The sequence below is a fragment of the Hyla sarda genome, chromosome 5 (assembly GCF_029499605.1).
Source record: "Hyla sarda isolate aHylSar1 chromosome 5, aHylSar1.hap1, whole genome shotgun sequence".
Lineage (NCBI taxonomy): Eukaryota > Metazoa > Chordata > Amphibia > Anura > Hylidae > Hyla > Hyla sarda.
In genome coordinates, this window is record NC_079193.1 from 73,209,781 (window position 1) to 73,236,220 (window position 26,440).

Here is a 26,440-nt window from a genome sequence, read left to right on the forward strand (position 1 = left end):
TCTAGAAATCTGAAACTGAAAATAGTTGACGCTCACAAAGCTGGAGAAGGCTATAAGAAGATAGCAAAATGTTTTCAGATGTCAATATCCTCTGTTCGGAATGTAATTAAGAAATGGCAGTCATCAGGAACAGTGGAAGTTAAAGCAAGATCTGGAAGACCAAGAAAAATATCAGACAGAACAGCTCGCAGGATTGTGAGAAAAACAAATCAAAACCCACGTTTGACTGCACAATCCCTCCAGAAAGATCTGGCAGACACTGGAGTTGTGGTACACTATTCCACTATAAAGAGATACTTGTACAAATATGGTCTTCATGGAAGAGAAGAAAACCTCTCCTACGTCCTCACCACAAAAATCTGCGTTTGAACTTTGCAAATGAACATACAGACAAGCCTGATGCATTTTGGAAACAAGTTCTGTGAACTGGTGAGGTTAAAATTAAACTTTTTGGCCAGAATGAGCAAAGGTACGTTTGGAGAAGAAGGGGAACAGAATTTAATGAAAAGAACCTCTGTCCAACTGTTAAGCATGGGGGTAGATCAATCATGCTTTGGGGTTGTATTACAGCCAGTGGCACAGGGAACATCTCACGAGTAGAAGGAAAAATGGATTCAATAAAATTTAGGCAAATTTGGGATGCTAACTTGATGCCATCTGTGAAAAAGCTGACGTTAAAGAGAGGATGGCTTCTACAAATGGATAATGATCCTAAAAACACCTCAAAAGGCGTAAACTGAAGGTTTTGCCATGGCCTTCACAATCTCCTGACCTCAACATAATTGAAAATCTATGGATAGACCTTAAAAAAGCAGTGCGCGACAGACAGCCCAGAAATCTCAAAGAACTGGAAGACTTTTGTAAGGAAGAATGGCAAAGATACCTCAAACAAGAATTGAAAGACTCTTGACTGGCTACAAAAAGCGTTTACAAGCTGTGATACTTACCAAAGGGGGCAGTACAAGATATTAACTCTGCAGGGTGCAACAAACTTTTGCAGACGCCATTTTTTTGTTTTCTGTTATTTTGAAAGTGTAAATGATGGAAATAAAATCTAATTTTTGTTAACATATTTTAAGAATGTCTAATCTGTAATTTGATGCCTTTTGGAGATTTTTCCATCTTTCCTTGGCTTCTTTATGCACATTAATACAAATTTGTACCTGGGGTGCCCAAATTTTGATGCTGTATACTCAAGAGGAAGTTGTGTAGTTCTTCTTAGACTGACCACGGTGCTCACTGCTGCCACCTCTGTCTGTGTTGGAATTTATCTCAAGCATGAACAAATCCCCATAGCAAACCTCTCTTGCTCTGGAGAGTTTCTGACACAGACATAGGTGGCAGCAGAGAGCACTGTGTCAGACACAACTTTCCCTGGAACATACAGCAGCTGATAAGTACTGAAAGACTTTTTTTTTTTTTTAATAATTTTTTTAAAAGAAGTAATTTACAAATCTGTATAACTTTCTGGCACCGGTTGATTTAAAAACATTTTTATTTCCTCCTGCCCCTTTAACTGTCAGCCAACCAAACACAACATCTGCAAGGAGTTTGTATGTTCTTCCTGTTCCTCTTTGCATGGGTTTCCTCTGGGTACCTCAGTTTTCTACCACATTGCAAAACATACTGAAAGGTGAATTTGGGATTTAGATGGTGAGCCCCAATGGGGACTGGGACTGATTTGTGTGATGACAAGCGTTTTACAGAGCTGCAGAATATGTTGACACTATATAACATAAAGGAAGTGTGATTTATTTATGGGGTCACTTAAAGGGGTACTCCGGTGAAAAAAGGGGTACGCCGGTGAAAAACTTTTTTTTTTAAATCAACTGGTGCCAGAAAGTTAAACAGATTTGTATATTACTTCTATTAAAAAATCTTAATCCTTCCTGTACTTATTAGCTGCTGAATACTACAGTGGAAATTCTTTTCGTTTGGAACACAGAGCTCTCTGCTGACATCATGAGCACATGGCTCTCTGCTGACATCTCTTTCCATTTTAGGAACTGTCCAGGGTAAAAGGAAATCCCCATAGCAAACATATGCTGTTCTGGACAGTTCATAAAATGGACAGAGATGTCAGCAGAGAGCACTGTGCTCGTGATGTCAGCAGACAGTTCTGTGTTTCAAAAAGAAAATAATTTCCGCTGTAGTATTCAGCAGCTAATAAGTACTGGAAGGATTAAGATTTTTTGATAGAAGTAATTTACAAATCTGTTTAACTTTCTGGCACCAGTTGATTTAAAAAAAAAAAAAAAAAAAAGTTTTTCACCGGAGTACCCCTTTAAGAGCAGACATTTTACACAGACTGCAATGTTGTTACAATAAGAATACAAAAGTTATATATATATGTATGGTTATAGTCGGCATGCTTGTATATAGGGGCATAGCTATAGGGGGTGCAGTACCTGCTGGGCCCTCATACTTTTAGGGACCACAGGCCACTATGCCACATAAAACACCAGTATGATAAATGCCACATAGTAGAGGTGTCCTAAAGAGTTTCGCATTGGGGCCCAAGCGTATCCGTTTACAGCTTTATAACAGAAACTTGAGATGGCAGTGCAAGACCCACCAAACATCGACCACCAGCAGCAGGTATCAGACCCCCAGGACTTATAACGGGGTCCTTAAGGCTTTGTCCTAGCGTCTGTTGTTTTGATGGGAAAACAGTGCTGCATGCTATGCGATTCCCTCCCAAATATAATAGAACTATTAACAGAGGGACATTGTTTACACCCCTGCCTGTATAACTGTTATTATATTTTTTTAGTATTGCTCCTCTTTAATAAAAAAATGTTTTAAAGTTCATGAGGAGTTAAATAAATAGAGCTGAATACTGATTCAAATGCACGGAAACAGACGCGCTGAACGCCACTGGGGTATTTTAATATCCTGTTCCTTCCTGGCTTTGTCCTGTGGAAATTTATATTACTGTCATTTTTAATATTTCTCCTTTTTTTATTCTGAAAGGAAAAGTATTTGCTAAGTTGAGGAAACAAGGTGCAGAATATTGTCAGTGAATTATGTACCTGATGTCCATGGATCTGCCAGAAGCTATTATAATGGGAGAAGTTCAGAGTGATATCTTTTATCTCACAACATACTGTATTTATCGCTGTAGAAGACGCAATTTTTCTTCCCCAAAACTGGGGGGGGAATAGCTGGTGCGTCTTATACGGCAAATACACATTAAAACCCTGTCCTATCGCGGCGGTCCCCGCGGCCATCAACGGCCGGGACCCGCGGCTAATACAGGACATCACCGATCGCGGTGATGCCCTGTATTAAAGGGGTATTCCAGGCAAAAACTTTTTTATATATATCAACTGGCTCCGGAAAGTTAAACAGATTTGTAAATCATTTCTATTAAAAAATCTTAATCCTTCCAATAGTTATTAGCATCTGACATTTTCTGCCTAACTGCTCAATGATGATGTCACGTCCCGGGAGCTGTGCATGATGGGAGAATATCCCCATAGGAACTGCACAGCTCCCGGGATGTGACATCATCATTGAGCAGTTAGACAGAAAACAACAACTCAACTTCAGAAGCTAATAACTATTGGAAGGATTAAGATTTTTTAATAGAAGTAATTTACAAATCTGTTTAACTTTCCAGAGCCAGTTGATATATAAAAGAAAGTTTTGGCCTGGAATATCCCTTTAACCCTTCAGACACGGCGATCAAAGCTGACCGCCACGTCTGAAACAAAAGTAACACTAACCCGGCTACTCAGTCTGGCTGTTCGGGACCGCCCGCTGTGAAATCGCGGCGTCCCGAACAGCTTACAGGACACCGGGAGGGACCTTACCTCCCTCCTCGGTGTCTGCTCCGTGCCGGGATCTCCTTCGTCGTCATCACGTCGTCCCGTCATCCAATAGGAGTGGCGTGCATAGCGACGTGATGGCGGCGACGGAGAGCGAGGATACCGGGCAGCAGAAACTTCCGGAGCGACGGGGTTACCACGGGGACGCAGCGACAGCGATGGAGGGAGACATCCAGGGCAGCGGTGAGGGGTCCGGAGCGGCGGGGACACGTGAGTATTACCTCCTATACCAGTGGTCTTCAACCTGCGGACCTCCAGATGTTGCAAAACTACAACTCCCAGCATGCCCGGACAGCCGTTGGCTGTCCGGGCATGCTGGGAGTTGTAGTTTTGCAACATCTGGAGGTCCGCAGGTTGAAGATCACTGTCCTATACTTTACATTGTATTTGGTTCAGAATCTTTTTTTTCTAGATTTTCATCCTTTAAAATTGGGTGCGTCTTATATGCCGGAGCGTCTTATAGGGCGAAAAATACGGTAGTCTAGCTACAACATAAAGACACACTGTAGGCCCACAGGCATAAACTGTACTGGTAAAAAGTTATAATTTTTAAATAAATAGCATTCTATAATAAAGCTGATGGAGATGTAGCACCAGACTTCTCATTTAGAATAACTGGAACAGTAACAAATTCTGCCACAAATCCATGCCTGCTCATAGATTTCATTTCCAAAATAAAATGTGCCACCACCTTCTGTACTTACGTATTCCTCATATCCCAATATACACTTGCTCAATGAATTTCATTACTCAATATTACTTCATTACACTACTGATTTAGTACTTTATATAAAATGCATTACACGTTAGTATCGGAGGTGGCCTCCTTGCTTCAATAGGAACTAAGACAGGGTATGGAGCTTGGGTTTCCACCAGTATAAAGTCCTCAAAATCTGCCAAAGAATCGGGAACAAATCGTACTGTATAATGGCAGCTCATTCCAGGGGCCACAATCCCTCCTTCTCCAGGAAACTTTCCTAAATGAACAGAAATGATACAGAGAGATAAAACATTACAACGCAAACTGCCTGTTATAGAAACTTGGTAAAGATATTTCACGCATTGTTATAATTTATTAAACTTCGAACGCCATTTTTTACTTTCTATACAGATCTGAATCCATGGCAAGCCAGGCATTTCCCCTGCAACTTTCGCTATATTTAAAGGGGTTATCCAGGGAAAAACTTTTTTTTATATATCAACTGGCTCCAGAAAGTTAAACATATTTGTAAATTACTTCTATTAAAAAATATTAATCCTTTCAGTACTTATGAGCTGCTGAAGTTGAGTTGTTCTTTTCTGTCTAAGTGCTCTCTGATGACACGTGTCTCGGGAACCGCCCAGTTTAGAAGCAAATCCCCATAGCAAACCTCTTCTACTCTGTGCAGTTCCCGAGACAAGCAGAGATGTCAGCAGAGAGCACTGTTGCCAGACAGAAAAGAACAACTCAACTTCAGCAGCTGATAATTATTGAAAGGATCAAGATTTTTTAATAGAAGTAATTTACAAATCTGTTTAACTTTCTGGAGCCAGTTGATATAAAAAAAAACTTTTTTCCTGGATAACCCCTTTAATACTACATTTTCCATCAAGCATCTGCTTGATGAATGGTGGTCAATTTATTACATTTGTTTTGTTTAATAAAGTATTTTCTTTATTCAAAAAAGCTCTGTACAAATCAGAATAGCAAAAAATGAGCACAAGTGTACAAAGTCAGTATAGACAAAAACATACAAAGCCAGTGTTTACTCATCCCAATTTTTATGCCTCCCCTCAATCCCCAACAACAGAACACAAATGGTCGTCATTTAATACAAAGACGGCTTGATTAGTCTAGAGCGGCTCTTGGGGGTCCCCATTTGTACATATGCCTTCAGAGGACAGATGGACTTAAATGCATATGGGGGGATTAGTTTACTACGCTTTATAATAACCTTATACATATACTTTAAATGCACACGCATATACATACATACAGTTATACACATGCACACGCATATACATACATACAGTTATACACATGCACACACATATACATACATACAGTTATACACATGCACACACATATACATACATACAGTTATACACATGCACACGCATATACATACATACAGTTATACACATGCACACGCATATACATACATACAGTTATACACATGCACACACATATACATACAGTTATACACATGCACACACATATACATACATACAGTTATACACATGCACACACATATACATACATACAGTTATACACATGCACACACATATACATACATACAGTTATACACATGCACACACATATACATACATACAGTTATACACATGCACACACATATACATACATACAGTTATACACATGCACACACATATACATACATACAGTTATACACATGCACACACATATACATACATACAGTTATACACATGCACACACATATACATACATACAGTTATACACATGCACACACATATACATACATACAGTTATACACATGCACACACATATACATACATACAGTTATACACATGCACACACATATACATACTTACAGTTATACACATGCGCACACATATACATACATACAGTTATACACATGCACACACATATACATACATACAGTTATACACATGCACACACATATACATACATACAGTTATACACATGCACACACATATACATACAGTTATACACATGCACACACATATACATACATACAGTTATACACATGCACACACATATACATACATACAGTTATACACATGCACACACATATACATACACACAGTTATACACATGCACACGCATATACATACATACAGTTATACACATGCACACACATATACATACAGTTATACACATGCACACACATATACATACATACAGTTATACACATGCACACACATATACATACATACAGTTATACACATGCACACACATATACATACATACAGTTATACACATGCACACACATATACATACATACAGTTATACACATGCACACACATATACATACATACAGTTATACACATGCACACACATATACATACATACAGTTATACACATGCACACACATATACATACATACAGTTATACACATGCACACACATATACATACATACATACAGTTATACACATGCACACACATATACATACTTACAGTTATACACATGCGCACACATATACATACATACAGTTATACACATGCACACACATATACATACATACAGTTATACACATGCACACACATATACATACATACAGTTATACACATGCACACACATATACATACACACAGTTATACACATGCACACACATATACATACTTACAGTTATACACATGCGCACACATATACATACATACAGTTATACACATGCACACACATATACATACATACAGTTATACACATGCACACACATATACATACATACAGTTATACACATGCACACACATATACATACACACAGTTATACACATGCACACACATATACATACTTACAGTTATACACATGCGCACACATATACATACATACAGTTATACACATGCACACACATATACATACATACAGTTATACACATGCACACACATATACATGCATACAGTTATACACATGCACACACATATACATACATACAGTTATACACATGCACACACATATACATACACACAGTTATACACATGCACACACATATACATACACACAGTTATACACATGCACACACATACACCCATTTTGTTGCTGTTGACAATTCAAGTCCAGGGCACTTATCACTGGCCCCGATATTGAAGTGACATACATTTAATATATCACAATATTAAAAGGTTTTGGCTGAATATTACTTACACCATCCTACTCTGCTGCATAAGTAGTATATGGGATATTCAGCCCCTCGTTGACCTCATTAATAACAACTATGGATATAAAATATGTAATAATATCTTTTACATGTGACATGTCAAAACTGTCTGCTGACTTACCAAGGCCTATAGAGAAATATGGCGATGAAGGAGGGATCACCCTGACATGGCGACTTGACGCTGTCATATTTCTCAGCTCTACTGTCATCTTCATACAAGAAAAGGAGACTGAATTAGTTCTATTCTAACACACCAGTCAAGTTTCTGAATGACTTCGTACATGCTCTTTCCAACTTACACATATCTCCATATCAAATGACAATATTTTTAAAGGAAAACACCTTAAAGGGGTACTCCGGTGGAATTTTTTTTTTTTAAATCAAATGGTGCCAGAAAGTTAAACAGATTTAAAAATTGTAATCCTTCCAGTCCTTATCAGTTGCTGTATTCTCCAGAGGAAGTTAAATAGTTATTTTCTGTCTGACCACAGTGCTCTCTGCTGACACCTCTGTCCATATCAGAAGCTGTCCAGAGCAGGATAAGTTTGCAATGGGGATTTGTTCCTGCGTTGGACAGTTCCTGGCACCAGTTGATTTAAAAAAAAAAAAAAATCCACTGGAGTACCCGTTTAAGTTTGCTAAGGGGGTTATCCAGGAATATATATCTCAACTGGCTCCAGAAAGTTAAACAGATTTGTAAATTACTTCTATTAAAAAATCTTAATTATGAGCTGCTGAAGTTGAGTTGTTCTTTTCTGTCTAAGTGCTCTCTGATGACAGAGAGTAGAGTAGAAGAAAATCCCCATAGCAAACCTCTTCTACTCTGTGCAGTTCCCGAGACAAGCAGAGATGTCAGCAGAGAGCACTGTTGCCAGGCAGAAAAGAACAACTAAACTTCAGCAGCTGATAATTATTGGAAGGGTTAAAAAAAATTTTATAGAAGTAATTTACAAATCTGTTTAACTTTCTGGAGCCAGTTGATATATATATATAAAAAAAAGGTTTTTCCTGGAATACCCCTTTAACCCTTTTTCCTTGTAGGATCTGAAAATTTGGTCACTGGCTACATGTTTAGGCCCATTTAACTACTGAAGTTGCTGATTTCTAAACTATATAAGATATGATGATAAACATCAAGAAAAACAATAAAACTATTATTTATTATTGATATTCATACATTGAGCTTCCTTGCCATGGCATGATCAATAAATGAGGCTCCCCCCTTTGCACAATAAGAGCCCTATTACATGGGGTGATTATTGTGCAAAAAGAGGAATACTGTCCTGTGTAACAGACCCACTGATCAGCCAATGAGCAAATGTATGGGCACGTGTATAAAATTGCATAAAGAGAACATCATAAGTACATGTTATGGATAACATGATTACATAACTCACTTCATATATCTGTCCCACTTCATACTCGGGGAAGAATACAATGGGAGGATTTGCCAGGAACACTGGGACTGGTTCATTTGCATCACTAAAGAAATAAGGAAAATGAAGTAAAAGGACATTTCTATAAGCCAGGCTTACAGAGAAGAGTATATGTGCTTGGGCCTCTAGACTCAAAGCAGAGCTAAAATTTTTAAAGGTTTCTTGCTTTCTATACTGCATTACAATTTGTCCATTGGGACTCTACAAATGCACATTAACAGGGACATTAAGCACAATTATGTACATTGGGTCCTCCCGTTATGACCTTATATCCTCTAATGCAGTGTTTCCCAACCAGGGTGCCTCCAGCTGTTGCAAAACTACAACTCCCAGCATGCTGGGAGTTGTAGTTTTGCAACAGCTGGAGGCACCCTGGTTGGGAAACGCTGCTCTAATAGTTGATGTGGTGAGACACCAGCTTTGTACACATGCTAATGGTGAAGAGAAATCACTTTAAAGGATCTCTGTAGTGAAAATAACTTATCCCCTATCCAAAGGATAGGGAATAAGTTATAGATCACTGGGGGTGCGACTGCTGGGATCCCCCGCGATCTCCTGAACATGGCCCTGGTAGTCTGCTAGAAGGGGGCGTGCTGACCCCTGCAAGGATCGGCGGCCAACACGCCCCTTCACTGTGTCCCATAGAGATACATGGAGGGGGTGGTATGTCGGCTGCGGCTTCCTGGGGGGATCAGAATGGCCAATTCCCAGCACTCGAACCCCCCCCCCCCCCCCCCCGCGATCTATAACTAATCCTTTATTCTTTGGATAGGGGATAAGTTCTTTTTTGCTGCACTACTCCTTTAAGGAGTTGAAAAAACATTTGTAAATAATGTAATATACAAAGATGTGGCAAAAATCTGCAACACTGTTAACAGTGTAGAAATAAAACCTATGGCCCAGATTTATCAAACTGTGTGAGAGAAAAAGTGGAGTGATTTTTCCACAACAACCAATCACAGCTCAGACAACGAGCTCTGGTAAAGTGAAAGCTGAGCTGTGATTGGTCGCTGTGGAAAAATCACTCCGCTTTTTCTCTCACACGTTTGATAAATCTGGGCCTATATATCTACATACCGTATATACTCGAGTATAAGCCGAGTTTTTCAGCATGATTTTTCGTACTGAAAATGCCCCGGCTCATACTCGAGTGAACAATTTTAGCTTAGGTGTGAGGGGATGGGCCTGGCCATCCATCTATGCTGCAGGGACCATCCGGTGGGGAGGGTTAGTCGTTCCGGGCTGTCCATCTTCACTGGGAGGCCCTCTTCTCCGCTCCGGGCCGGCCCCGAACTAGTGACGCTGCATTGACGCCACCGCACAGGGACGTTCATGTGCAGGGATGTCACGGACGTCTACTGCGCACGGACGTCCCTGCAAGTCGTCGTCAACGCAACGTCACTAGTCCGAGGCCATCCCGGAGCGGAGAAGAGGGCCTCCCGGTGAAGATGGACAGCCTGGAACGACTAACTTTCCCCACTGGACAGTCCCTGCAGCATAGATGGCCGAATATGGACGGCCCGGACCAGCTCACCCTCGGGAGGTGAGTAGAAAACAAAAGGGGGGTCTGGATAATGAAGGGACGAAGGGATTGACAGGTGGTGATGATGAAGGGGGGGATGATGACGAGGGGGATGATAACGAGGGGGATGATGACGACGGGGATGATGACGAGGGGGATGATGACGGGGTGATAATGACAGGGTGATAATGATGAGGGTGATAATGACGGGGGTGATGATGATGGGGGTGTTAATGACGGGGGTCTGGATGATGACAGGGGGGATGATGACATGGGGGGATGATGTATTTCCCACCCTAGGCTTATAGTCAAGTCAATAACTTTTCCTAGGTTTTTGGGGTGAAATTAGGGGCCTCGGCTTATATTCGGAACGGGTAATACTCAAGTATATACTGTTTGTATATTTATTATATAAAATTAACTGATGTAAAGCAGACATTACTTTTGAATTGCGGATCAACAGAATCATTTTAAAAAACAAAATAATGAACCTGATATTTTGTTGCACAACCTTTCGAGGCAGTCGCTGCAATTCAGCGATTTCTGTAACTCTCAATGAGACTTCTGCACTTGTCTCCAGGTATCTTGGACCACTGTGAAGATTGAAGGAGACATTCTGGAGCAAAACGTGCTGCTCCGTATCAGGAAGCTAGGTCTTAGTCACAAGTCATGGGTCCTTCAACAGAATAATGACCCAAAACACACAGCTAAAACACCCAAGAATGACTAAGGGCAAAACACTGGACTATTCTGAAGTGGCTTATATGAGCCCTGATCTGAATCCTATTGAACATCTGTGGAAGGAGGTGAAGCATTCAGTCTGGAGAAGACACCTTCACACCTGAGACAGCTGGAGCAGAATCTTATAAGGAGTGGGCCAAGATACCTGGAGACAAGTGCAGAAGTCTCACTGAGAGTTAAAGGGGTACTCCGGTGGAAAAAAAAAATTCTGATCAACTAATGCCAGAAAGTTAAACAAATATGTAAATTACTTCTATTTAAAAATTGTATTCCTTCCAGTACTTATCAGTTGCTTTATGCTCCAGAGGAAGTTAAATAGTTACTTTATGTCTGACCACAGTGCTCTCTGCTGACACCTCTGTCCATGTCAGGAACTGTCCAGAGCAGGATAAGTTTGCTCTGGAAATTTGTTCCTGCTCTGGACAGTTCCTGACATGGACAGAGGTGTCAGCAGAGAGCACTGTGGTCAGACAGAAAATAACTATTCAACTTCCTCTGTAGTATACAGCAGCTGATAAGTACTGGAAGGAAAACGATTTTTAAATAGAAGTAATTTATAAATCTGTTTAACTTTCTGGCACTAGTTGATCAGAATTTTTTTTTTCCACCGGAGTACCCCTTTAACTCTCAGTGAGACTTCTGCACTTGTTTCCCACTGGAGTACCCCTTTAAAGAAATAGCTGGATTACAGTGACTGCCTGAAAAGGTTGTACAACAAAATATTAAGTTCATTGGACCATCATTTTTTTCCAGGCTAGTTTCATTATTTTATTTTTCAAAATGCTTCTGTTGAACGACAATTCAAAAGCAATGTCTGATTTTCATCATTTATTTCAGGGAGCATTGTGGGGTTTTCTGTCCTTAATAAAAGGGTAGATTTAGTCTATGTTGTCAGGATCCGGAGTGGTATGCAGGGATGACACAGGTAGTGGATCCTCTATGTCAGTGAGGTGATGTGAGGTCAGGGCAACGGAATCTAAGGGGTTACTGGTTTTCACCAGAGCCCGCCGCAAGGCGGGATGGACTTGCTGCGGCAGGTAACCCCCAGGTCGTTCCACCCAATAGCGACTCAACCTCACTGACTGCTGAGTCAGGTGCGGTACACAAGGACTAGGCAAAAGGCAAGGTCAGACGTAGCAGAAGGTCAAGGCAGGCGGCAAAGGTTCGTAGCCAAGGGCAACGGCAAGGGTCTGGATACACAGGCAATGGACACACTTTCACTGGCACAAGGCAACAAGATCCGGCAAGGACAGGAAAGGGAAGTGGGTTTTTATATGTTTTGGAGTGATTAGCACTGATTGGGCCAGGCACCAATTAGTGGTGCACTGGCCCTTTAAATTTCAGAGAGCCGGCGTGCGCGCGCCGGGACCCGACAGCAGGTGAGAGGACTGGGATGCGACCCGCGGGCGGGCACGTCCCGCCACGCGGATCGTATCCCCACCGGTGATAGCAGAGCAGCGCTCCCGGTCAGCGGGTCTGACCGGGGCGCTGCAAGCAGACAAGCGCCGCGAGCGCTCCGGGAGGGAGCAGGGACCCGGAGCGCTCGGCGTGACATATGTCTGTATGTAGAACAGGCTATATTCCCATTTGAGCTTTATGAATTACATTCTAGTTTTCTTTTAACTGTTCAAAAATTATTTCCAGTCCTCCCAGCCTCTTGTGTGAATTTGACAACTTTGACAAAATGTTGTCTATATATTGTTGCATGACTTGACAGATTCAGGGAGCCGGAGAAAGTAGAACTGGGCAACTGAAAGACATTTGCTAGAGGTTTATTTTAGGAGAATATGCTCTTTACTTTGTGAGCTACATATAAATTATATGATACCACTACCAGTGTGAACCATTTAGGTTTTCTTTAAAGGGGTTATCCACCATGAGGTGATTTTAATACGTACCTGGTAGGCAGTAATGGACACGCTTAGGAAGGATCTGCACTTGTCTTGGGGCTAAATGGCTATGTTGTGAGATTCTCATAACACTGTGGCTAGCTTTTTGTGAACTGGTATTTCCTGTTTGACTTTTCTTTTATTGACTACAAATCCCAGAATTCCATTTTCCTCCCTCCCACACATCAGCCACCCCACCCATTGTAACATAAATGAGCTGCCTCCATTCAAAGGACCTGTGGTTTTCAATCAGGGTGCCTACAGCTGTCGCATTAGTTGCAGATTGATTTCTCTCCCACCAAGCGATCGCTCCACCCATTGAAGCAGACAGGCTACCTGTCATCAGATGCCTAGTGAGTCAGGTCTTGGCCGCATTGCAAGCTGGGAAAAATCTGAGACAACAGTCATTTTGTATGCTGGTAAAAATAAATAATGGGGTGAAAATCACAGAAGAATTGTGAGAAAACCGTCACACACAGGTACAGACAATATATTATGAACTACACAACTTTACAGCCCCTGTACCATAGTCAAATATAATACACTTCTGGAATACCCCTTTAAGCTTAAGAAATATCTTACTGCTCCTCAATTACTCTGGTCTTCCCAGATATTAACATTTCTCTTTTCTTTGTTGGAAGAATGAGCGATCGTCCTCCATGCTGGCTGCTGGGTGGTAAAAAGCGGGGATTTTTGAGGAAATTGTGTCTCTCCTCTAGTTGTGCAATGCGGGCTCGTTCATCTTCTCTTTCTTCTGCACTCATCTCCATCTTATGTGATCTCCTTTTTGATAATGTAGATTTCTAGATAATAAAAAAGATTATCTACACAGATGCATAATATGAACCTGTTTCCACCAACAACACTCACCATTGTCCTGTAGGATGGGAGATGAGTGTCTGATCAGTAGGAGTTTACTGCTGGGTCCCACACTGATCACAATGACCCCTTTACGTATAGTGAGACTTGGTCAAGCTAAACACCAGAATGCCTTTTTGTCTGTGATGTAATCTTCAAGGCAGATTCCGATGATTGTTAGGGTCACACATAGCAGGCTTCCCACAGCTGAAATTACGCTTGTGGAATTTAAGCAGCGGAAAATCTGCAAGCGGAACACAATGAGTAGCAATGACCTCAATGAGTAGCAACATAATCCTCTTGTGGAAAATACACAAGCGGATTATGTTGCTATACATTGAAGTCAATGGGTTCCGCCTGCAGATTTTTAGCTGTGCAAGCAAAATTTCAGCTTAGGATTCCTGCTGCAGATGTGCTACGTGTAATCCGACCCGTAGGAAAGTACCAAGTTAACTAGTTAAATATTCTTGCACTAATTGGCAAATTTACATACTACTGCCTGATATGATACGGCGCATCTACCCGCGTTAGATATGTAATTCAGCTACAACTCTGACAACATTGTGACACTTGGAACATACTCACAGGTCATTATTTTCTAACTTCCAACAGTGTAAATTTAATAGTCAAGATGCCTTTAAGTTTTTGGCAATGTCACAATGAGAAAGTACAGATCCATTACCCTAAGGGTTAATTCACAAATTGTGGTTGAGTTGACATTTCTTGTGGTTTTGTGAATAACCCCTTATAAGGGCCATCTGTAACCAACCTCATAGATCAGCGCTCGATTACAGAGCCTATTAAAGATTTGAGCGTCAGGCAGGGAGGGCCGCCATTAGCGGTCGGCCGCATATCCACTATTGCACTGGGATACCGTATGCCCGGCCAACGGACCATGTTTATTCGGCACAGCAAAACTATTCAATCAGCCGACAAAGAAGCGCTTGTTCTTCAGCTTATTGCTGGCCCTTTTACACAGAGCAATGTTGGCCTTAAAGGGGTATTCTAGGCAAAAACTTTTTTTTAAATGTCAACTGGCTCCGGAAAGTTAAACAGATTTGTAAATTACTTCTATTAAAAAATCTTAATCCTTCCAATAGTTATTAGCGTCTGAAGTTTTCTGTCTAACTGCTCAATGATGATGTCACGTCCCGGGAGCTGTGCATGATGGGAGAATATCCCCATAGGAACTGCACAGCTCCTGGGATGTGAGTCATCAGAAAGCAGTTAGACAGAAAACCGCAACTCAACTTCAGAAGCTAATAACTATTGGAAGGATTAAGATTTTTTAATAGAAGTAATTTACAAATCTGTTTAACTTTCCGGAGCCAGTTTATATATATAAAAAAAGTTTTGGCCTGTAATACCCCTTTAATGAGTCGATAATCCCCCGTATAATAGGCCTTAACTCTGACTTTCTCTCTTACTGAGAGAGAGTTTTTTTCTGGTGTATGATTTTGTCTATGGCTTACCTTACTAGTGTCACATTTATCCTTTCTTGTTTTGCTTTGACTTATATTTTCAGAGCTGGACAATGATGATAAAGTCAAGTTAGATAAGGACTTTTCTTCAAGACCCTTTGGAGATATGTCTGGAGGTGAAGGATCACAGTATCCATCATCCACAGGGCTTCTAGAAATGTGTTGGTGGAAACTGAATGTCTCTTTATACAAGGAAGGCTCAGATAATCCTGAAATATAAAAGCACAGAGAATATCACTGGCAAACTGATGCTCTTTAAATCAGTAAAATAATTTCTATGAACTATAATGTAAGAATTTTACACTTGGTCTCCTGCACTGCCATAACAAACCGAGTGGCCACTGCCCCCTTAAGTTGTGTGGCCGAAAAGCTTTTTTCTCCCCACCTCTGGGTATGGCTGTAAAGTCCTGAGGCTCTCCCAATAAGACACTGAGCACAAAGTACACCTGCACAGTCCTCTCCGTCCCCTTCCTGCACTTATCTCTATGATCAGTGCATGGAGAGATCAGGAGGTTCACCACTAATGATCCTGTTACAGACAAAGAATGCTGCGACGTAGAGAGGTGTGTAACCTACTGGACACCAAATATTAAAGATTATGCCCTTTACTGCCATAGGAATAAGAGAAACAGGCGCTCCATAGAGTAGTAACGTAAGAATCCCGTGGTGAAATAATTGTACAAATTACTTGCTGACCCTGGGTGGTTGTGCAACTTCATACACAACAATGATGTAAGCGTAGGATAATGGTAGGTCGACTCCGGTAGATTTTTGCAATGTAGGATAAGGCTTCAAAGGGACCCGGCTCAATCGGCGCCGAACAACCACAACAGGTGAACGGTTAAAAGGAGTTTATTTTACCAGAATGCAACGCGTTTCGCTGCGCAATGGCACAATGGGGCGTGGCCACCCCTGCAGCGCAAAAACAGCGTTCATAGTTACATAGTTAGTATGGTTGAAAAAAACATACATCCATCAAGTCCAATCAGAGAATTGAAGTGAAGGGTGTAAGGGGATAAGGGAAAGGGATGCAGTTTTATAATTCTGCATAAGCATTAATGTTATTTTGTTCTAGGAATGTATCTAACCCTGTTTTAAAGCTGTTAATTGTTCCTGCTGTGACCAGTTCCTGAGGTAGACCGTTCCATAAATTCACAGTCCTCACGGTAAAGAAGGCGTGTCGCCCCTTTAGACTAAACCTTTTCTTCTCCAGACGGAGGGAGTGCCCCCTCGTCCTTTGGGGGGGTTTAACCTGGAACAGTTTTTCTCCATATTTTTTGTATGGGCCATTTATATACTTATATACGTTTATCATATCCCCCCTTAAACGTCTCTTCTCAAGACTAAACAATTGTAACTCCTTTAATCGCTCCTCATAGCTAAGATGTTCCATGCCCCATATTAGTTTAGTCGCGCGTCTCTGCACCCTTTCCAACTCCGCAGTGTCCCTTTTATGAACAGGCAACCAAAACTGAACAGCATATTCCAGGTGAGGCCGTACCAATGCTCTATAAAGGGGGAGTATTATGTCCCTGTCCCTTGAGTCCATGCCTCTTTTGATACATGACAATATCCTGCCAGCTTTGGAAGCAGCAGCCTGACATTGCATGCTATTCTGTAGTCTGTGATCTACAAGTACACCCAGATCCTTCTCTACCAGTGACTCTGCCAGTTTAATCCCCCCTAAGACATACGATGCATGCAGGTTATTAGTACCCAGATGCATAACTTTACATTTATCCACATTGAACCTCATTTGCCAAGTGGATGCCCAGAACATTTAGTTCCATGCTGGCCAGTGGAGTACCCCTTTTAAGGGGTTGTCAGGTAAAAATGATCTTATCCCCTACCTACAGGATAGGAGATAAGTATCTGATTGCGAGGGGGTCCTACTGCTGAGACCTCCTGTGATCTCCGGAATGGCAGTCCGGCTCTCAGTAGGAGTTTGTTATAAAGACGAAACATGCCTAATTCATTAGTATGGGAGTGCCGAAGATGCACAAGTTCAGCACTGAGAGTCGGGGTCCCATTCCAGAGATCATGGTGGTCCCAGCAACAGATCCCCCTCTCCTGATCAGATAGTCATTCCCTATCTGTCGATAGGGGTGATATGGAAACTAAACAGTTGAAACATCTGAAGTACAAAATATATTAGAAAAATAAGTTACATTTCAGAAGATAAAAGAGATGGTTCTATTTGGTGTTCGTCGATGACTCCGAAAAGAGGGGGACTAGTTAATAAGACATAACTAAAGAATGTCTGGGATGGTCGCCAATGATTGTTCAAGTAAGTAGGTGTCTTCTAGTTTTTTGCTATGTATGCAAAAGCAGTATAATCTCTGGCGTATGTCTGGTATATAAAAGATGAGAAGCTTTTTTTTTTAATAAACAGCACTTGGTTCAGAGCATTTCTGATATTATCCAGCTTTCCTGTGTATTCTCTAAATGCTAGTTCCTGACTGGTCAGTCACAACTCATACTTTTAATTTCGACCCACACAGGTGACCCATAATTGAATGATTTCCAGATGAGGGGATACAATCAATTTGACTGGACAATCCCTTTAAAAGTGTTTTCATAAGGTACATACCTCTTGGAGCTCTGGTAATAGGCTGTGTGTCTGTGATGTAATCTTCAGGACAGATGAGTTTGTGCTTCTTCAGGAGATCATTGTCTACGCACCATCTAAAATAGGATTCAACTATAAGGAATACAATGATAGCACTGTATTATATACAACTCCTGCACTTTATCATCCACAAAACTCTGTTAAGCCATAGCCTATTGGTGATATTATATTATAAAATCTATGCCCTATGGCTATTAGTCAGTCAATTAGATTTACAGGTCATCTCCTATATGCTATCCTGTAAAGGTTCTGATCATCCTGTAAATATATGCTCTTATATTCTGTATATTCATAAATGAGCTTTAAAGAATAATGACTTATATAAAAATACAATAGCCTTGCCATTATCTGCAGCAGTACCAAATACAGTATAATCTCCCCATAGTGGACACTTACGGGGAATAAAAAAAGTGTCCACAATTGGGAGATGTCCCCTATTGGGAAACAAGGCTTAAACATATTTCTAAATGACCGAATACTGTTCTGTACTCACTCCACAGTGTAATTATCTAAAAAAAAACATGATAACAAGGTAAATATAAATAAATAATTTTACACTGTAATAAGGCTTTAAAAAAAATCTCAACAATATCATTAATAATGAAAAGTAATGCCGAATCATTCCCTCATCCCCCTGTCCTTCTTACTTCTTACCTGGCCAGCAGGCAGTGACGAGTGGCGCTCCATACATCACTCATCATTTCACCCTTGGTGAGTGAGGTGCAGAGGAGCGTCACTTGTCACTTCGGGCAGCCGCCGCTGCTCACAGCCGTCACTGTCCTCATTGAGTTAAGCGCAGAGGAGCGTTACCTAGCCTGTTGGATAAGTAAGCAATAAGAAGAACAGGGGGATGAAGGAATGATTTGGCATGGGGAGATGATTTGGCACGGGGATGAGGGAATGGGGTAATGATTTGCATGGGGATGATGGAATGGAGGAATGAATTGGCATGGGGGGATGATTTGGCACAGGGGGGATGATTTGCATGGGGATGAGGGAATGGAGGAATAAATTGGCATGGGGGGATGATTTGGCACAGGGGGGGATGATTTGCATGGGGATGAGGGAATGGAGGATGGAATTGGCATGGGGGGATGATTTGCCACAGGGGGATGATTTGGCACAGGGTGGGATGATTTGGCACAAGGGGTGTGCTGGGGCTGCTACAGGGGGTCCAGCAGGAGCCAGGGCTTCCTGGGAACCCGAGCCACTTACTGGGGTATCGGCTGTATCCCCCTGAGGGCAGCCCTGTGTACAAGGTAGGGCGGTACATAAGCCTGGTTGTCCCCTATTGGGTGTTTTTTTTCCCCTATTGCGAGTGTTTTTTCCCCTATTGGGTGTGTCCCCTTTTCAGAGGGTGCAAATACATTAAGTCCTATGGGACTCTGCCGGGGAATTAAAGACTGTCCGCAATTGGGAGGTGTCCCCTATTGGGAGGTGTCCGCTAAGGGAAATTTCACTGTACAACTTTATCTCCACTAAATTGTTTTTAGATATCTTACCAGGGGGTAACCCCAGATTCTGTAATGCATCCCCAGCTTCATTCTTCAGACAGTTCAGCATTCGCTCCTCCTGAGCAGTAGCTCGAGCACGAGCCTGAATGATGTGACGTTCCACCTTGTCACACTCTACCATTCTGCTCTCATATTCTGTACGAATCTACAGACCAAAAAATAATTGTTTTCAGTAAATAACATATTGGAGTGAAAAGTCAACAATCCCTGGAGTACAATACATCTGAATTAATGGAGGCAACATCCAATTCTGTTGGAAAATTAATATCATTGTATCCGAACATGAAGATTTATTATGTAATAATACGTATCTAGCTATAGCTATATAAATTTTAAATATATATATATATACTTAAAATGCAGATGCAAATCATAAAATGTTGCAGTATCTTGTAATACCTTTTTTATTGGACGAACAGCATTTTGTAGAGATAAGCTTTCGGGATTCCTCCCTTTATCAAATCCAAAGCAAATCTAAGCTCACAAGTTTGCTTGTGAGCTTAGATTTGCTTTGGACTTGATAAAGGGAGGAATCCCGAAAGCTTATCTCTACAAAATGCTGTTCGTCCAATAAAAAGGTATTACAAGATACTGCAACGTTTTATGATTTGCATCTGCATCACTGGACAAATACGGCTACTCAAATTTACTACTTAAAATGTTATACACATGGTATTAAAGATATGATGTATTTTCAATTTATCTGTCATTGAATCAAATTGTAAAAACGAAAAAAAAAACGTCATCGCGGACAATCATTATTTACATTTTGTATAATTGTAGTCAATTTCAGATCCTTTTGCTTTTGTTTAAAAATGTAATTCTGAAATAAAGCATTGGTAGCACTGGGCATGTGTGTGTGTGTGTGTGTGGGGGGGGGGGTGCATGCCTGGACTTCTGGCCAAGAGACTCATATGACTAACAAATTCACCTGTATTTGTATCCTCTGGACCAGAGTTTTCTAAACTTTTTATTTTGGTAAGATATTTTAGAAGCGCATAGTGTGTTGACACATCCCTCGTTGTACTGCCAATTGTACAATGTGATACCAGTGTCCAGTATCAGCATTAGAAATGTGGCTACTATCACTGTGCAATTTCATTCCTCGCCTGATCCCAAACCCCCCCCCTTTCATCACCTTCTTGTGCCACTTCATTCCCCCTCCAATGTCACTTAATTCCTCCCCACCTTAAACCCCCCCTCTCCATGTCACATCATTTCTCCCCCTTCATCCCCCTGCACCATTTAATTTTGCCTTCATCACCCCCTGTGCCATTTTATTTTCCTCCTTTATCACCACCTGTGCCACATCATTCTTCCTCTCTGATCTCCCCTGTGCCATTTCAATTCAACCTCCCCCTCTGACCCTCTGCTGTACATTTCCTCGTGCACTCTGACAGGCTCAGGTGCAGTGGCTCGGTGGGTCCGATGTCCTCTGCGCTGCACTGATAAGTGACGTCCCTGACTCTACGCCGCGGAGCGGGAGGGCATCGGACCCGCCGAGCCCCTGCACCTGAGCCTGTTGGAGCACACGGGAAAATGCAAAGGGTCAGAAGGAGGCAGCCAGCGCTATTTCCTCGTCTAAATTAGTGAGCAACTTTCCTTTCTTCATTCTGGCCCTGACATGGAAGGGTAGCTAATAACCCTTACCTACCATTAATGGCGCACCTCATACTCTCCGCTACTGTACGGTGTAGAGGTCTTACAAGGAGTAGGAAGTCTGACGGCCTGCAGCTGATGAAAAGCTACAGTGGCGACTGGGGGGGGGGCCTGGCTACCTAAAGGGGGAAAGTGAGGAAGGGACCTGGCTACCTAAAGGGAGAAAGTGGCATCTTTAGGGTTTGGGTAGATGTTGCAGTTTTTGTTGTGTTGTGGCTTCAGTGTCATAGTTATCAATGAGAATTAAAAAAATTGTCAAAAATTGAAAAGTTTTGCTCCTAGATTTAGGTTATATGATGTGTCTCCAAAGTTTAAAAGAAATCTGTTACCTCCCACAAGCTATATAAACTGCTTACAATATAAGAATCCACAAAGGTCACCATGAACCTTTTTTTTTTTATCTCAGTGCTTGGAAAATGGCAAAAAAAAACTTTATTCAGAGTCAGAGAGTCACCAAGCCCATGAAGCACCGCAGGCCTGCCACGTCTCTCCGTTCCCCCTTCAAATCCCAGCATAACTGACAGTCAGGCCTGGCTTCCAGTCGTCTAGTTTACATTGAAATCTACAGTATAAAATCTAGAACAGTGTTTCCCAACCAGGGTGCCTCCAGCTGTTGCATAACTACAACTCCCAGCATGCCCGGACAGCCTTCGGCTGTCCGGGCATGCTGGAAGTTGTAGTTTTGCAACAGCTTGGAGGCACCCTGGTTGAGAAACACTGATCTAGAGCTTCAAATCCGGCGAACCAAATATACTTACAGGATATGGTGAGCATATTTAGCCTGGTTTGTCTGTATTGTGAAACCTTTATTTTTCTACCATCAGCCATAAATCCACTTCGCAAAGAATGGATTCCACAGCAGAAATCTGGACGATATCTACAACGTAAGGGGCTGCGTAACTCTGCAGCATATCCTAAGACCTGGGTAGATTTTTCCTATCTACTTACTTTATTCTGCACTTTGTGAAATCTGCTGTAAAAATCTACAACATATCTGCAATGTCTGAACATGACTATGGTGTTCAGGGAATACAATTTACCTGCTGAAGGTCCTCTACAAATTTTTGATGGTAAGGGTTGTCTCCTCCCTTTGATCGGATCAGGTTGGCTCCTGTGTCTTTACCAATGACTTCTCCAGTATATACATTTTTGAAGAGACTCGTCAATAAATGAGAGATGTCCTGTAAAAGACAAAAATCATAAAATATTACTAAACCTAATGTGGTGTGCCACAGGGGTGTGATGAGGTGTATGAGGCAGATGTTGTAGCCCAGGGGCAGGTGTTATTAACCCCTAAATGTTTGTGACGCCAGGGCGTGGTTTTCTCGGTAACCCTATCCTTAGGTTAGGCAGGGTAATAATAGTCCAAGACCAGGTTAGGGTTAACGGTAGCTTTACTTAGGTAGACAGATGGTGCAGTCTTTACAGCTAGGCCACGATCCCAGAGAGGTGGCCAGTAACACAGGGGACCTCGCAGCTTGCTGGGACTTGTAGTGACTTGGATAGACTTTAGCACAGCCACACTGACTATAATAGACTTGACTTGACTGAAGATAGTGACAGCAGACAGAGATGACTTGACTTAATGATTTGTGGCTGTAATTTAGGCTTGAGGCCTCCAGATGTGCTGGACACTGGCTCTGAGACATCTGGACTGAACTTGACCTCAGCAGAAAGTGTGGTGGAAGAGAGAGAATGTAATGGCTCCCCCTCTTATAAAGGGAGGCTGCAGGTCACCTGGTTAGCTGGTGCTCTCTGGGTAACAAACAAGTGAATTTAACATGTGACCACATTGTCATGTGACTAACTCAAAGGTCCTTTATACTTAATACCTATAACACTATGGGGGAGACGCTGCAGGAGAGCCCCTAGGACACAGAGGGACTCAACCTGACAGGGCCTAAGTACTGTACGGGACTATATCCTGTACTGGGACATCACACTAACAAGGAAACATAAAAATTCATCTAGGTTTCTAAAAGTCTAGAAACACAGCAATTGCTTAAACAACAGCTCATGCCATAAATAGGAGCAGTGAGGATGCCTCTGAGGTGTCTTAGGGAGCTGTAGACTTATCGGACCACCCATGTGTGTGCACCAATGACTTCTTGTCTTGATATCCAGTAAGTTGTTTGTTGTTCAAACACAATTCTTGGGTCAAACTCAAGGATGTAGCTAGGGGGGCTGGATACCCAGGTTTGGGGGGGGGGGGGGATGGGGGGGGGCATGCCTATAAGTCCCTTTGCCTTTTCCAGATATAGTGCTAAGACCTAGTGCTGAACCTGGTCAAACTGCAACCAGTTTTATATCTAAAAATAACTTATAAATTGGTTATGAATTTTTTGGTGTCCCCAAAGACATATATCAGGAGGGTTATTGGGACCTCTATATATGTCCTTACTGAAAGCACTGTTCCCATTGGTGTCATGGTTTCAGTCTTTTAGATTTCCGTTGCTTCTACATTGTTACTGTAAGTCTATTCTTCCCAATAAAAAAGTTAAGCTAACAGAAACCTATAGGGCCCAACATCCCAATATGCCTCTATTAGAGAATGGAGAAAAACAGATCCATCATATGTATACTGATCCTGTGAAATTGGAACTCAAAAAGCCAATGTAAACAAAGCCAAACAAAGATGCTCAAAAAACATTTCTAGGGACATCCCCCTAAAATATGAACCCATTCCTGGCAAGTCCATCTACAGCTTTTACTCCATTTTCTTACGTACAGTATCATACCTGAGTCTTTTCAGAGGATGGCTTTGGCCGGTACATAGCAGGGTCCGGGGACAGATTGACCCTTGGAAGAACCTCATCTGTAGCCATATTGTCCTTGTTTCCAGTATCTGAAATTACTAAAAAGCAAAACAAACCTGGTGTAACAAGAATATTACTTTACTGATATGTCACTAGACAAGTATCACTATCAGATGTAATAAATGCAGAATATATGGCATGTGATACCTATTAAAGCGCCGCACAAATCACTCATCATGTAGACAAACCACTTAGAAGTGCAACCAGTGAATGTAGCTCTATGAGTTAGGGCCGACATCAGGGAAGTATTAGTACAACTGCCCTATGAGGCCCATTGCAAGTGTCATAAAAGGGGCCTGCAGCCAAGAACAAAACACAATCGGGACTGTATATTTTTAAATAGATCAGAGGAACAGACCCTTAAAGTGTACCTGTCATTAGCAAAAGCTTTTTATATAATGTAGATAATGACATTATATGTATATTTGTAAAATACATTGGTTAAAAAATAGACAGAAGCAAACAGAGAGAAAATCCAGCTCACTCCCAGACCCGTAGCGCCTGGACTGGCGTGGACAGCGCCTAAGATACAGCAGTAGGAAGAAAGGGAATGTCCAACGCAGGTACAGGAACGGATCCTTTATTGTAAAACTTCAGCACATGGATGACAGACAGCGTTTCGGCCCTAGCGTCGGGCCTTAGTCATACAATGTGTCATCCATGTGCTGAAGTTTTACAATAAATTGCTTTTCTTCCTATTGGTTAAAAAAATGTATATGTTTTTAGGAGACCACATACAGGAAGACCACATACAGGAAGTGAGGGCAGGACAAGGAGGGATCTGCAGGCTCCTGGCTTGTCAATCATCCTGATGTGTGAGCCGGGGGCATGTCACAGAGCTTCAGTGCACAGAGCCCTGCTTGTCCTCAGTGCACAGAGCCCTGCTTGTCCTCAGTGCACAGAGCCCTGCTTGTCCTCAGTGCACAGAGCCCTGCTTGTCCTCAGTGTACAGAGCCCTGCTTGTCCTCAGTGTACAGAGCCCTGCTTGTCCTCAGTGTACAGAGCCCTGCTTGTCCTCAGTGTACAGAGCCCTGCTTGTCCTCAGTGCACAGAGCCCTGCTTGTCCTCAGTGTACAGAGCCCTGCTTGTCCTCAGTGTACAGAGCCCTGCTTGTCCACAGTTTACAGAGCCCTGCTTGTCCTCAGTGCACAGAGCCCTGCTTGTCCTCAGTGCACAGAGCCCAGCTTGTCCTCATTGCACAGAGCCCTGCTTGTCCTCAGTGCACAGAGCCCTGCTTGTCCTCAGTGTATAGAGCCCTGCTTGTCCTCAGTGTACAGAGCCCTGCTTGTCCTCAGTGTACAGAGCCCTGCTTGTCCTCAGTGTACAGAGCCCTGCTTGTCCACAGTTTACAGAGCCCTGCTTGTCCTCAGTGCACAGAGCCCTGCTTGTCCTCATTGCACAGAGCCCTGCTTGTCCTCAGTGCACAGAGCCCTGCTTGTCCTCAGTGTATAGAGCCCTGCTTGTCCTCAGTGTGCAGAGCCCTGCTTGTCCTCAGTGTACAGAGCCCTGCTTGTCCTCAGTGTACAGAGCCCTGCTTGTCCTCAGTGTACAGAGCCCTGCTTGTCCTCAGTGTACAGAGCCCTGCTTGTCCTCAGTGTACAGAGCCCTGCTTGTCCTCAGTATACAGAGCCCTGCTTGTCCTCAGTGTACAGAGCCCTGCTTGTCCTCAGTGTACAGAGCCCTGCCTGTCCACCCACATTTCCTGTATTTGGACTCCTCACAGAGACACAAAGGCAAAAGCTGCATGGACAAAAATACACATTTCATAACCAATGTGTATTACAAAACTACATATAATGTTATTTTCTACATTATATAAAATGTTTTTGCTAATGACAAGTACATTTCAACATTGCAGGGCCATTCCTTTAACCCATCTGAAACTATATGGGCCCCAAATGCCGTCCAAGGCCATGACCAGCCCAGTGCAGCAGTGTAAGTGAAGAAAACAGTGCCAGCTTCATCCATGTCCAGACTTCCCCGGCACCTTCTCAGACACTGCCTTCCACAGCAACCTTTTAGCCTTCTATAATCCCTGCCCCTGCAACATTCTGTATCGTCTTCCCCTAACAGTGACCATGCAACCTTTTGCCCTCCTTATCCCAACCGTTTGCACAGAGTTCCTGGCCCCTTATTTCCCTTGGCACTACAGAGATCTTGCCACCTTTCCATCTTTTATCTTCCATGTCTCTGCCTCTTTCCCCAGAG

At 42.3% G+C, this 26,440-nt stretch overlaps 1 protein-coding gene across 2 annotated transcripts in view; it reads right to left on the reverse strand.

Moving 5' to 3' along the window:
* Positions 1-26,440, reverse strand: part of DLEC1 (DLEC1 cilia and flagella associated protein) — a 90,365-nt gene that overhangs the window by 58,626 nt on the left and 5,299 nt on the right. For both annotated transcript variants that reach the window (XM_056519682.1, XM_056519681.1), the window contains exons 2-10: positions 24,155-24,270; positions 22,457-22,597; positions 19,746-19,902; positions 18,205-18,315; positions 15,606-15,823; positions 13,858-14,078; positions 9,085-9,169; positions 7,809-7,896; positions 4,634-4,807 (exon numbers count right to left, since the gene is read on the reverse strand). In XM_056519682.1, coding sequence (XP_056375657.1) covers positions 4,634-4,807; positions 7,809-7,896; positions 9,085-9,169; positions 13,858-14,078; positions 15,606-15,823; positions 18,205-18,315; positions 19,746-19,902; positions 22,457-22,597; positions 24,155-24,241 — 1,282 coding nt within the window. In that variant the 5' untranslated portion in view covers positions 24,242-24,270. The remainder of the gene's footprint in view (positions 1-4,633; positions 4,808-7,808; positions 7,897-9,084; positions 9,170-13,857; positions 14,079-15,605; positions 15,824-18,204; positions 18,316-19,745; positions 19,903-22,456; positions 22,598-24,154; positions 24,271-26,440) is intronic.